Source organism: Alosa sapidissima, chromosome 10 (assembly GCF_018492685.1).
Source record: "Alosa sapidissima isolate fAloSap1 chromosome 10, fAloSap1.pri, whole genome shotgun sequence".
In the NCBI taxonomy this organism is placed as follows: Eukaryota; Metazoa; Chordata; class Actinopteri; order Clupeiformes; family Clupeidae; genus Alosa; species Alosa sapidissima.
This window is the reverse complement of record NC_055966.1, coordinates 12,319,818-12,333,518: the sequence shown is the minus strand read 5'-3', so window position 1 is coordinate 12,333,518 and position 13,701 is coordinate 12,319,818. Positions and strand designations below refer to the sequence as shown.

At 43.4% G+C, this 13,701-nt stretch overlaps 1 protein-coding gene across 2 annotated transcripts in view; it reads left to right on the top strand.

Moving 5' to 3' along the window:
• Positions 1–12,968, top strand: part of LOC121720808 (serine/threonine-protein kinase 31-like) — a 44,310-nt gene extending 31,342 nt beyond the window's left edge. For both annotated transcript variants that reach the window (XM_042107250.1, XM_042107249.1), the window contains exons 20-25: positions 491–607; positions 3,240–3,326; positions 3,504–3,653; positions 3,797–3,928; positions 11,142–11,213; positions 12,612–12,968. In XM_042107250.1, coding sequence (XP_041963184.1) covers positions 491–607; positions 3,240–3,326; positions 3,504–3,653; positions 3,797–3,928; positions 11,142–11,213; positions 12,612–12,728 — 675 coding nt within the window. In that variant the 3' untranslated portion in view covers positions 12,729–12,968. The remainder of the gene's footprint in view (positions 1–490; positions 608–3,239; positions 3,327–3,503; positions 3,654–3,796; positions 3,929–11,141; positions 11,214–12,611) is intronic.
• Positions 12,969–13,701: the final 733 nt, after the last annotated feature.

Sequence of the window (13,701 nt, the reverse complement as noted above, 5' to 3'; positions counted from 1 at the left end):
AGATGTTCATGCACTGAAATTAATTAATGGTGCAGCCTGTGACTCTGGTTAATTGTGACTCATCTGTTTTTTAAATTAATGTCGTCCTCTGTGTGAAAGACAGTCACACTCACCAGTCATCCTTAACAAGAGCAGCTGATGGTTTCCTTAATTTCTCCATCACCTGTTTTAAATGTGTTATTCGTAGTGTAGAGAATACTGAGCTGAATATTTTCCTTCTTTCTTTCTTTCTTTCTTTCTTTCTTTCTTTCTTTCCCCTTCGCATTAATGTGCTTATCTGTTAATGTCCAAGTGTTTGTCAGCTGACACATGCTGTGTGTGTGTGTGTGAACACTTAAGTGTGTCTTAATAGATAATGAACATATGTTTGTTAGTAGATAATGTAACTCTAAGCTCTAGTTCGAAAATTCAATTTCTTCAACACAGACGTAATGAATAGAGGTGCTTTATTAAGGGGCCTGTGTCTGCGTGCGTGCGTGTGTGTGTCCAGGGATACTGTGTGGAAGCGGATGCCGAGGAGAAGGTTCTTGCCAGAGCGACGCTGTTTGGTCAGACTCAGAAGAACTGCCCCCACCTCCTCCCCCTATTAGGACTCTTCTACGGGAAGGTACACACACAAACACACACCAGGGGTGGGATTCTTCCGTTTTTAAACGGCATTCCGTTTTTTTCAACTTGAAAATGAGACCCACACAATTCGTATAGATTCGAGAGTTTTTTTAGGGGGTGGGGGGGGGGGGTCTGTCGGTCAGATGTAGGCTATATTCCTGTATAACACAGGCCATTGTTATAACAGGCCGCTGACAATGACGACGGGTTTTGTGCTTCACATCTTTCCGAATATCACGCCGCAAGTAGTGTATTACGTTTACTAGTGGATTTCATTGAAAGTGAAAGTAGACGGGCGGGTTGAACAGCTGCGTTCTGAAGAATGCTTGATTCAAGTTCAGTGTGTGTGTGGCGAACTAGTTTCTAGTTTCTCAGCAGAAGCCATGAAACAGTGAAGGTCAACAAATTGATTTAAAAAGACATCATGTATGAAGGTTTTTTTTTTCTCGTTTTGGCTTTGCATCGGGTTCGCTGTCAGGATTTTCCGATAATGAATCTCGTGATTCTGATATTGTGATGTAAATATATACGGTAGTCAACACTATAGTACACTAAAGTACTCGAACCATCGGGGGCGGGGGTTTGCGGGGTGGGATGGGCGATTGGTGTCACTCCGTGCTTTGTATATTTTCCTTTTTTTTTTACCTTTGCCAATCACACCCCTGCACACAAACACGCACACAACCAGCTTGTTAAATCTTACAAAGCATGGCCACGGAAGGTGTTCTAACTAGTTTCATTAACATGCTTAAAATCCCTAACCTGACTCCGCCAGATGGATTTGCTCCGCATATCCATCTAGGAACTTCATGGCTCTACAGTGCGCCCATTTCACTCGCACGTGCGAGTAAAAATGATGGCGTGCGAGTGCAAAAAAATATTTAGGCGCACTGGTGCGAATGACTTCTAAACATGTCAATGTTGGTCTACAAAATACACCGCAACATCGAGAAACATGTGCAAACCATAGAATCACGTCGCGAATGCAGCATAAAAACTACACCTCCCATCAACGTTAACAGTTTCGCGTTGTGACTTGCTAGTAGTCACTTCTATCAAATCCAAGAGCGCGCAGAAAAAGCGGAAAGTTAGACTAGCCAGCCAAGATGCAAAGATTGAAGAAATTAGTTCTTCTATCCACCGAATTCATCGGATATAGGAGGAACAGGATGAGATTCTGAGAATGCAGTGAGAGAAGGAAAGGTAGCCTAACATGCCTTTTAGCCCAGTTGACGTATTGGCTGTAAAGTGCAAAATATATTTTATATATTTTATTCAAAGGTACGCTACTGATAACTCCAGGCTTCCACGCATGCTTGTTTGTTTACACCAAATACAAGCTGAAGTGCAAAACGAAAGTAGGCCTAACGTTTGCCTACTGCCCCCATCAATGCAGATATTTAAAAAAATAAAATAAAAAGGATATAAAAAAAATATATCCTTGATAGCCTATGTTGGGTTTTGTGGAAGAGAAAATGGACTGTTTTAGTAGTAGTATTAGGCAGTATGCAGTCAGATAGGTCACCATGGGCATATTTGGATTAGCTACAGATGGATTCACAAATAAATAAATTAGCCTACATTTGGCAGGATACTTGATCTATAGACTAAATGCAAATATGGCAATGAATTATATTATTTTACATTAACAAAATGTAGGAAAATAGAACAGACTGAAAATAAAGTAGGCACTGATCTTTAAAATCCTGTTTCCTGTAGCCTAAATGTTGTCAGTCATTCTTAATATTTGCAATTGGTGCATTGGCATGTTTAACTGTTAGCTGCAGTGTAATGCTAGATTATGTGTAAGTTAAGTACAGAAGTGACTGTGTGCCCAAATTTTGGTCTGTGCTCCTAAATTTTTTAACTTGGGCGCACAAGTGCTCCTGGAAAAAAATGTTAGTGTAGAGCCCTGAACTTTTCATTGAAGAACTTTTGGGAAGGGGCGGAAATACTGGTTACCTGATTTGATAAACCATCTGTCTATCACCACCTTTGGTGGTTATCGACGGGCCAAATCAACCAATTAGATGAACAAAGTGTTCTTCTAATGCCTTCGTTTAACATACAATTAAGTTAGGTAACGTAACTAACGTTAAGATGTTTTAACTTACCATTTGTATGTGACATGAACCTAATCAACAACAATTCCCATCAAGTTTTCACGGTAGTCCCTACACTTCTAAAGAAAGTATATTCCTCCATTATGAACTGGAATCGGCCGTGGAGGATGTCTGTGTCGTTCATTCCTCCCAGCTGCATGGCTGAGACTCATAGCTTCACAGTTTACCCAGGAATACTTTCTAATTTGAATAAAACTTGCGCGATATAATAGCTATGCTCATCTCATCTGTGGATGCCGTCATGTTGTTCGTTGCGTCACACCTCAACCCGCCTCAAAGCCAACGCTGATTGGACGTTTGTTTGGTGAACTGCTCCAAATTCTTTTTAACGAAAAGTTGCCAGACTGATCTGCGAGTTAATTAAAAAACACAATCATGACGACTCGCTCGCTCGCTCACACACACACTTGCATATATACCTGTTCTACATCTAGTTGCCATGCAGAGGGTGTTTATGTAATTTCTGTCTCTCTGTGTGTGTGTGTGTGTGTGTGTGTGTGTTCCCAGAATGATCCCTTGGCCTATGTGATGGTCCCTTATCTCCCTAACAGCAGTCTGAGGATGGTGCAGAAGAGGAGTCCTCTCACTAGCTCTGTGAGCTTCAGCAGCCACATGCGCGCGCGCGCGCACACACACACACACACACACAAATCTTACAAAACATAGCCACGGAAGGTGTTCTAACTAGTTTGCTTAATTAACCATCATGGCTACCGTAAGTGTCCTAACGTGCAAGGATATTGTTACTCCTCCCCCTTGTGTCTTCATCAGGAGGTGGTCATGGCGATGAGGGGTGTGGCTCTTGGACTTGGGGCGCTGCATTCTGCTGGTATTACCCATGGTGCCCTGCACCCTGCCAATGTGTTCGTCACCAATCGAGAGCAGGGCATTGTGGGAGATTACGATCTCACAAAGACAGCAGTGAGTCTGTAGTCTGTGACACACACACACAGGTCGTTCCATGTATATATGTTTGTGTGTGGTTTAGGTGTTTTAGGAGCACAACTGTGTAAGTATTTTGTGTTTAGATATACTGTTGTGTGTGCGTGTGTGTGTGCGATTAGGAACAGAGGGCAGTGGATGGAGTGATGAAAGCAGGGAACATCAGCCTTCTCTCCCCAGAACGCCAGCAGGGATCACACACACACACCACTGCTGCCTGCGACATGTACGCCTACGGAGGACTACTGCTCTGGGTACACACACACACACACACACACACACGCCACTGCTGCCAGCGACATGTACGCATACGGAGGACTACTGCTCTGGGTACACACACACACACACTAGGGCTGTCACTTACGTGCACAATCGATTGGACCAACCAACACAAGTTTCGAAAACGACTTTAACCAAATTTGTACACTATTCATTTTAAACAAATTAAACAAATAAAAAAAGATAGATGTAATTAACTCACAAACAAGCAGGAAAAGAAAATAAAGAATTCCGAAAGTGCAGTAGGAGTTGCAAAAGCTAAAAAGAAAATTCCCACCAATTTAACGCACCCAAAACAGCCTATAGGCTAGTTTCAATCGGTTTGAATCGGCTGCTGCTGGTGTTTTGACAAAAAATGGAGGACAATGGCGATCAACCTGTGCAAGATGAGACGAGTGATAACCCCTAATAACTTGAAGAGTTCGATATGGAAGCACTTTTTGCACGTTTTGGACGTTAGATCAAACCATGGAGGAGGACAAAGTGGTATGCAAACTGTACCATCGTGAGTTCCTTACGTAGGTGAAATTCGTTTGACATTTCTAATCGTAAACACAGCCAGGTTGAAGCCTGCAGTAATGTTTTTCATTGACATTATGGCAGTCCACTCTGCTTATTGTTTTTCGAGAATGTTGCACTCCTGTTTGTCATTGTGCACAAAACATCAAGCCAATAAATCTTAAATATAGCTGGCTTGTGTGTCTCAAGCGCCCTCTTTACGTTTGTCCTAATTCCTGTTAGTTGTCCGGATTGGCCTATATTTGGCGTTGAAAATGGAAATGTCTTTAGACATGGAAAATCGATTTAACAATCGATCCAATGAAGGAGAGATGTAACACACACCAAGATGATGTGCTGGCTACCGGTGTGTATAACTTTGCCGCACACTCCGAGTAAATGAAAAAAACGTTTAATAGGCGATAGATTTATGTATCTTAGGCTTAGACTCATTGATTGGGATCAATTAGTCAGCTGATTACTATTCAAGACGAAACCCCATCGAATAGAGGATGTCATCAGATAGGTCGGCCCCAGGGTAGGTCTGTAATAATAATAATAATAATAATAATAATAATAATAATAATAATAATAATAATAATAATAATAATAATAATAATAAAGGTACAATATGTTTAAAAATTCATGTAGAACAAGACATTACAGTTTCCGTCCTTTAAAGAACATCATAAACTAGATGTACCACATAGCGGTACAAAATATGACCGCCGCTCAGTCCTGTACATCCGTTCCGCGAAAATAAATCACACTTCAATTTGTCTTCATATTTTACTCCATCCCCCAGTCTTGAAACTTTTGTGTATGCTTGTTTGGCATGCCTGAGTGTGTGTGTGCGGCTGCACAGAAAGTAGCCTACTGGTGCTGAAAAGGTGAATAGATTGTAGAATAGCCAAAGAAGATGTAGCATTGTTATAAAACCTTTTAAAATCTCTAAACAATCACAAGTAGGGAAGTTCATCACAGTTCATCCATTGCAACTGGATTGATGAAAGGTCACTTACACCTGTAGGCTACATTGTATTTGGGAAAAGCAAAAGGTATCAGCATAATGTTGTTTGTTTGTTTGTTTATTTATTTATTTATTTATTTATTTATTTATTTATTTATTTATTTATTTATTTATTTATAAACAAACAAAAACATCTCTGTCAGTTCCATGCTGTTTTCAACAGCTATTAAAAACAAAGGTCATTTTTGGATGGATGGATTTTTTGTGAATGTTTCTTCTTCTACATAAGATTTTAGTCATCTTTAGTTCATGTAATACTTTATTGTCAATGCACAAATTAAGTAACAGTAGTCTGAAACGAAATGCTGTTTTACATCTAACCAGTGGTGCAAATAACTGACATGTCCAAATGGGCCTTGATGAAATGCGTCGCTAGACTGTTCATACACATTTTAACGGGCCAAAGTTGAAGAGCTGTTGTCCGTTATTGTTCGTGCAAATATAGGCTGATTCATGTTCCCTTGCATTGTGTAACTGAGGTCCATGGCTAGTCTGGCTTTCACCAGACCAAGCTCAATCATCAAGAAATCAAAAAATAAATAGCGGGCAGATAAGGCTGGGTTCACCCAGCCTAGTCCATAGGCACCTGATATTGTTTAATTTTCCGATTGAGATATCCACACTCTGGCTATTCTAAATGCAAAAATGCATCAGGGAGTTATGACAAAACTGTAACTAACAAACTAGATCCTAATAGAAAGCTTTTAGCTTCCCTAAGCTACAGGTAGGCTTATAAGGTAGGCCTATTTACAACATAAATTGTCAATAGGCTATGCTGGCGACACAAATAAAATCTCCTTTGGAAACCAATGGCTTACGCCTTACAGTATCAAGCGGACTTAAACTGCCATATCATGGCGAAAAGTTGTAATAAAATTCACGCGGCTCCATGAGTCAAAGAAAGCGCGAATGAAGTAGCCACTTCTAAATGGGACCCACTACACAGTAGCTTAAGGTGTGTTGCTAAAGCAGCCATAATGAAATGAATGCTTTGTAATCCGTCATATCCCCTGAAATAAGCCCAGCATTATAAGTCATGGTGCGTGTCTTTAATGCCGTTCTCACTTCTCTATCCACCCATGGCTTCTGGTTAGGGAAGCTTCGGATCTTTACAGTTGGGATGATGGAATCAGTTAGCATATTGATGTAACTCAATGATACTTCCGTAAACTCATTTATGTCAGCAGAGTTAGTCTTGAACATCTCCCAGTCAACGTTGCTAAGGGCGTCCTGTAGCCTGGCTTCCGATTGGTCAGTCCAGCGCTTGACCTCCTTCGTCACTGGGGGGTCCGTCTGACTTCTCTGTTTGTACATAGGCAGTAGGAAAACAGCGGCATGATCTGATTTTCCGAAAGCTGGTAGAGACTTAGCTTTGTAACTGTTCTTGAACTGTGTGTAGCAGTGATCCAGTATGTTGTCACCACGTGTAGGGAAGTGAATGTGTTGAATAAATTCAGGCATGGACCGGTTCAGATGTACTTGATTGAAATCACCGGCCACTATAAGCGCAGCTTCAGGGTGCGTGTGGTCTATTTAACACTTGCAATTCTGAAACCGCAGCATCTGTGTTGGCTTGTGGAGGAATGTAGACAGCGTTGAATATTACCGAAGTAAACTCACGGGGCAGGTAGAAGGGTCGACAGACGATCGCTAGATGTTCTAGATGAGGCGAGCAGGACTTTGAGAGGACGGTGACATTTCTAGGATCACACCACTTGCTGTTCGTCATGATGCAAACACCGCCACCTTTCGATTTTCCAGATTCCTCAGTCCTGTCAGAGCGAGCAGCAGAGAAAAGCTCCACCGGAGTGATGACACAGTCCGGTACAAGTTCAGTTAGCCATGTCTCAGTAAAGCATAGAATGTTACAGACCATGATGTCTCTTTGAAACTGTATCCTCGCTCTTAGTTCATCCATCTTGTTCACAAGAGACTGGACATTGGCTAGGAGAATGCTAGGCAGTGGAGACCTATGAGTTCTATTCCTCAATCTGTTACGGGCCCCGGCTCGTTTTCCTCTGTGTTTTTTCCTTATGCGCCGAGATGTGTTGGTAATTTTCATGTACCAAAGTTAGCTGGAAACTCAGTCAAGATGAAGGTCAATCAAGAAGCAGGTTTATTCTTGTCAATGAGGCGCGTCAAGGGAGAATACAGCCTTCAGCTCAGGAGCATCGACTACCATTCTAAAGACTACAGGAAGAGGCTGGCCTTTTATGCTCAATATGCAAGGGTGTGGTTCACGTGGTGGTCATAGGTACAACGTCCTCTGATTGGCTTTCTCTTCCCGCCGTTTCCGTCAGCCACACCCAGACACACCTACACACATCCACTTTCTATTAACATATTAGGCCGGCTCCTCAGGTAGAAATGTTATACAGGATGTTCTAAACATTCTTACACTTTTTTTACACATTCTTACATTTACAGTTAATAACACAAACATATAATTCAGCTAAAATTTAACCCAGGGTCTTTGTCTACTCAAAGACACATTGTGGACAGATGGTAGGAGCAAAAGGTACCCAGCCAGTGGGAAGCCTTTCACACCTACATCTGCATTGAATAGATCAAAGGGACAGGGATAGAATACACTCTCAATGTAAATGGGGCTAAGCCTCCACCAAGTCTGGGGCAAGAAATGGTCATACAGAATTATTCCCTTCAGATGCGTCTCCATGGTTCCCTGATGCATCTCGGAGAATCTGTCGGCCAGGTAGAATCGTTGATTAAAACATCCCGAAACAAAAAAGTCAATTCATTTCCGATGTTTCTGAGTGTAACGCCATCATACGTAATCAGTGCAGTGGAAAAGTGCAAAAAATTAGGGGTTAATAAAAGAGTAAATATAAGCACAAATTAGGCGGAGCAACCAAAAAGGCGTCCGAACGCGGCGGCGCCATGACATCTTAAGTCATAGTCAATGTTTAAACCGTGAGGTGCAAGAGTTTTAAGGTAGTAAATCCAAAAGTGTTCTCTCCTTGCAAGCAGGGTGTCTAGATCACCTTCTCTAGGGGGGAGAGAAACTTTCTCTATGATCTGGACAAAATGTTTGTGGAGAAAAAGCAATCGCTCTCCAAAGAAATTAAAAACCAGGATCAACTCAATGACGTCCTTAAGAAAACCCAGGATCTACAGGATAATTTGTTAAGAGAAATTAAAGAATTTAAAATAAAAAAGTTAAATCGTGACAAGGAGGACATAACGGACGGTAATATCTACCACTGGAGAAATCCAAATTGGAATACTAGAAAGTGGCGTCTGGCTATGCACCGACGACAAGTTCAGGCCTCCTTGGATCAACTTTCGACATCTTCCAACTCCAGTTTTTTATCCAAACACCAAAGAGAGGACATATCCAACCAAGCAACAAAGAAGAAGAACCGAAAAGGAGCTACAAACCAACATGCCGAGGCAAGAAAAAAAAGATGCCTTTTACGGTCGGACTCGTTCCATGACTTATCGTCAAAGAAAGAAATGACTGTGTTTAACCTGTCCAGTAAGTCTTTAAATGATTTCCATCTCCCGGTACTTAATAAAGGTCTATCATTTGTGCCAACTAATCATATAAAAGACTTTGATGTGAAAGTAGTAGAAGTTTTTTAGGAATATACATTTAAGGGATTTTTTTGGTGGACAGATAGGAAAATCAGAAGATGACACCCAACTATTAGAATCTCAATGTCCTAATGAAAGCCCTAAGAAACATAAAAGCATGTTTGTACCCCCTATAAATCGTAATAATTCCATTGAGACTTATTGTAGACTTGTAGAACAAGAGGTTGATATGTTTTTGAAGGAAAAGGAAAAAGCTAGTGTTAATTTCATCAGACGAGAGGAAATATGTTCGTCAACAACCTTTTTTTTCATGACTAAGACGAGACGATGACGAGACGGCAGTAATGTCCTGAAACACTGACTAAGACTATCTTAAGATGCATTATTGTTGAGGAAAAAAGACGAGACTAAAATGTTTTGCATGAAATAAAAACTAAGATAAAATCTCTCTTTATTTTCGTCTACAAAATGAGAAGACAGAATATCTAGCTGTTACATTTTTCAAAATATTCCGAATGAGTTCATAGCAACAGCTTTCCTGTAGGCTAGTCTACGTGCTGTTGCTGCAACCCTGTGGCTGCAACACGAAACTACATGGAACAAGAACACTGGAGATTTCTGCCAGAGTTAGCAAGCTAACTACCTAAGCTTTATGCCACAATGCTACATACGCAGAAGTTGAAGCTTCTCTCATACAAATTAACATCCCCCAGAATGTCCATACGAAAATGTTCATCCTGTAATGTCAACTATTTAACTAGTTAGACTGATGATGCAAAGTTTGCTAGCAAGTAAGCTAATATGGAAAGTTCGCTAGCAAGTTAGCTATGGCTAAGATGGAGAGTCTGTTTGGGGAATGTGTTGTGTTTGGGCGCATATTGCCATCTAGCGAGGCGGAGTAAAACATTAATACTTTGGCCTACGACAGTGTTTCTCAAACTTTTTCAGTTTCAGGACCACTTAACTAACCCTAGCTAAAAAAAAAAAAAAAAGATTAGACCTACTTCAACAGTAGGCCTAGCCTATAATTAGTCTACACAAGGCCTACTCACTGAACCACCTTGCTTATTGTCTTTGCACTTTGCTTATTGTGTGGATTCATACTGTATGATTTAAACTGGCATATCTTACATAGACAGTGTTGCAGAACTGTTTTTACATACAAGTTGGTTCAATATTGCAAACAACTCATCTACATTATATTTTACCACGTCTGCTCACGGACCACTTGGGATGGCTTGCGGACCACCAGTGATCCCCGGACCACACTTTGAGAAACACTGGTCTACGAATATGACAGTGGTCCAATCAAATCTTGTACTGTCTATGGTCAAATCCCAGCCGAGCTATAACTGTAGCTCGACTTACCTGTGCATGTAAAAATACTGACTGACAAAAAATCTGAATGAGTAATTATAACAGACTAGTATCCCTGTGGACACGCAATATTGTTGGAAAATTGAGATGTGTGAAACACTATTTGACTCAAATGGTACTCAGAAATAATTTGTTATAAAAAAAAAAAAGACTAAAATGTGTTGACTAAAACTGATTATGACCAAGATACCTTTAGTTTTCTTTTGACTAAAATTAGACTAAAATGACGAGACCTTTAGTCGACTAAAACTTGACTAACAAAAATGATATTTGAATGACTAAATATGACAAAGACTAAAAAGGACATTTCATCACAAGACTAAGACTAAATTAAAAATAGGTGACAAAATTAACACTAGAAAAAGCTAGATATAACAATCTGACACCAGCTGACAAAGGTGGAGCCTCAATGAGTCTAAGCCTAAGCTACATAAGCCTATCGCCTATTAAACATTTTTTTCATTTACTCGGAGTGTGCGGCACCTTCCTTCTCTGACAATCGATCCAATGAACACTTTATGTGTCAAAAATCGAACAGGATTTTTTCACAAAAGTGACAGCCCTAACACACACACACACACACTCCACTGCTGCCAGCCTGGTCTCTAGGCAGTCTTACTCATAATCAATAATCAGTGACGAGGAGCACTGCTATGCCTCCCCCGTTCACATCGGTGTTACCTGTTTACTTTGTGGCCATATATATGTGTTTTTGTGTTTGTTCACAGCTAAATCATCCGGACTTTGATGGAACCATGAACCCAGACTCTCACACACCGGACATGAGTGCACTAAACCTGGTTGGTGTATTAAAACACCTATTTACACACACGCACGCGTGTTTACACGCACGCCCTCACTCACTCACACACGCCCTCACTCACACGATCACGCACGCGCCCGCCCTCACTCGCGCCCACACACACGCACACGCGCGCGCGCGCGCGCGCCCCCGCACACACACACGCGCGCCCTCACTCACACACACGCGCGCGCCCTCACACACACACGCGCCCGCGCCCTCACACACACACGCGCCCGCGCCCTCACACATACAGCACACACGCGCGCCCTCACTCACACACACGCGTGCGCCCTCACACACACACACACACACGCGCGCCCACACACACACACGCGCGCCCACACACACACACGCGCCCCCGCGCCCACACACACACACACACGCGCCCCCGCGCCCTCACACATACAGCACACACACACGCGCGCGCGCGCCCCCCGCGCCCTCACACATACAGCACGCACGCACGCGCCCCCTTACATACATACGCGCGCGCCCTCACATACATACATACATACATACATGCATGCATACATACATACATACATACACACACGCGCGCCCACACACACGCGCGCCCACACACACGCGCGCCCACACACACACGCGTCCACACACACACACGCGCCCCCGCGCCCTCACACATACAGCACACACACACGCGCGCGCGCGCCCCCGCGCCCTCACACATACAGCACGCACGCACGCACGCGCCCCCTTACATACATACGCGCGCGCCCTCACATACATACATACATACATACGCACACACACGCGCGCCCACACACACGCGCGCCCACACACACGCGCGCCCACACACACACGCGCCCACACACACACACGCGCCCCCGCGCCCTCACACATACAGCACACACGCACACACACACGCGCCCCCGCGCCCTCACACATACAGCACACACGCACACACACACGCGCCCCCGCGCCCTCACACATACAGCACACACTCACACACACACGCGCCCCCGCGCCCTCACACATACAGCACACACGCACACACACACGCGCCCCCGCGCCCTCACACATACAGCACGCACGCACACACACACGCGCCCCCGCGCCCTCACACATAAAGCACGCACACACACACACACACACGCGCGCCCTCACACATACAGCACGCACGCACACGCCCCCTCACATACATACGCGCGCGCCCATACATACATACATACATACATACGCGTACGCGCACGCACACGCGCGCTCACACACACACACACACACGCGCGCCCTCACACACACACGCGCCCACACACACGTGCACACACGCCCGCACGCCCTCACATACACACGCGCACTCACTCACACGTGCTCATGCACGCATACACACACACACACACTTCTACTCACTGGGATCTGGCCTCTCTGTCCTCAGGAGCCCCGCCTCCACACTCTCCTGTCTAGGCTGCTGATTGGCTGCGGCCGTCTGTTGGTTGCTGATGTCCTGGCGGAGCAGTACTTCCTGACCAATCAGAACACGGCCCTGGAATGAGTCTTTGCTTGGTTTTGTTGTCCTGTTTTGTTTTTACTGTTTATGTTTACTAATGAACGTCTGTTTTTATTTGTTTACTCATGGACATTTGTGTTGAGAAGCCCTTCTTGCGTTCTGCGTAGCCGCCTGAGTTGTGTGTTATTTTTGCAGTTGGCCTTGAAGTGTTGGCGGAGAGGTGTGTGTGTGTGTGTGTGTTGTACCTGCCAGAGAGAAATAAACTTCTCCAGAGGAGTCCGCTCATGCCGGGTCATGTCATGTTCTGTTTCATTTCAGTTTCACACTCACTCGTTCTCTCTCTCTCTCTCGCTCTCGCTCGCTCGCTCGCTCGCACGCACGGATTTCTGTCTAAAGCAGTGGTTTGTAAACTGGGGGTTGGGACCCTCAAGGGGGTCGCCAAGAATATGGGATATTCACTAGACCTAGAAGTAGGCTTACAATTCAACGTGTTTCCATAATGTTCCTCTGAAAGTGAATGCTGTTTACGCAAAATCAAATCTCTACCTGCCCTCTTACAATGATGAGCTCGAACATGCTGTGCATGAGTTTAGTGACTACCACTTGGGGATGTAACGATTACCGGTATAATGGTAAACCACGATAAAAATGTTGACTATAACCATTACCGTTTTCATTTCAAATATCATAATTATCACTGTTGATTACCACGGTGTGGAAACCATGTGTTTAATCCTTCCCAGCTTCATGCGAGTCTGCTTTTGGCATACAGTAGGCCTGGTACAATGAAGCAAAACTGATACCCTATTGATTCTGTTGTCTAATTAATGGATTTAACTGCGATTCGGATTAGGCTATACCTGATTTTAAAAAGCGGAACATTTTCACTGCAAAACGTGCACTGTATCATGTAGCCACTCAGCATCTTTTTATGGTCGCATCCACATTAAATCCATTCCACTCACATTATCAGGAAAATATAGTAGCTTAAAGTTTTATTTTGAACACTTACTTTCGT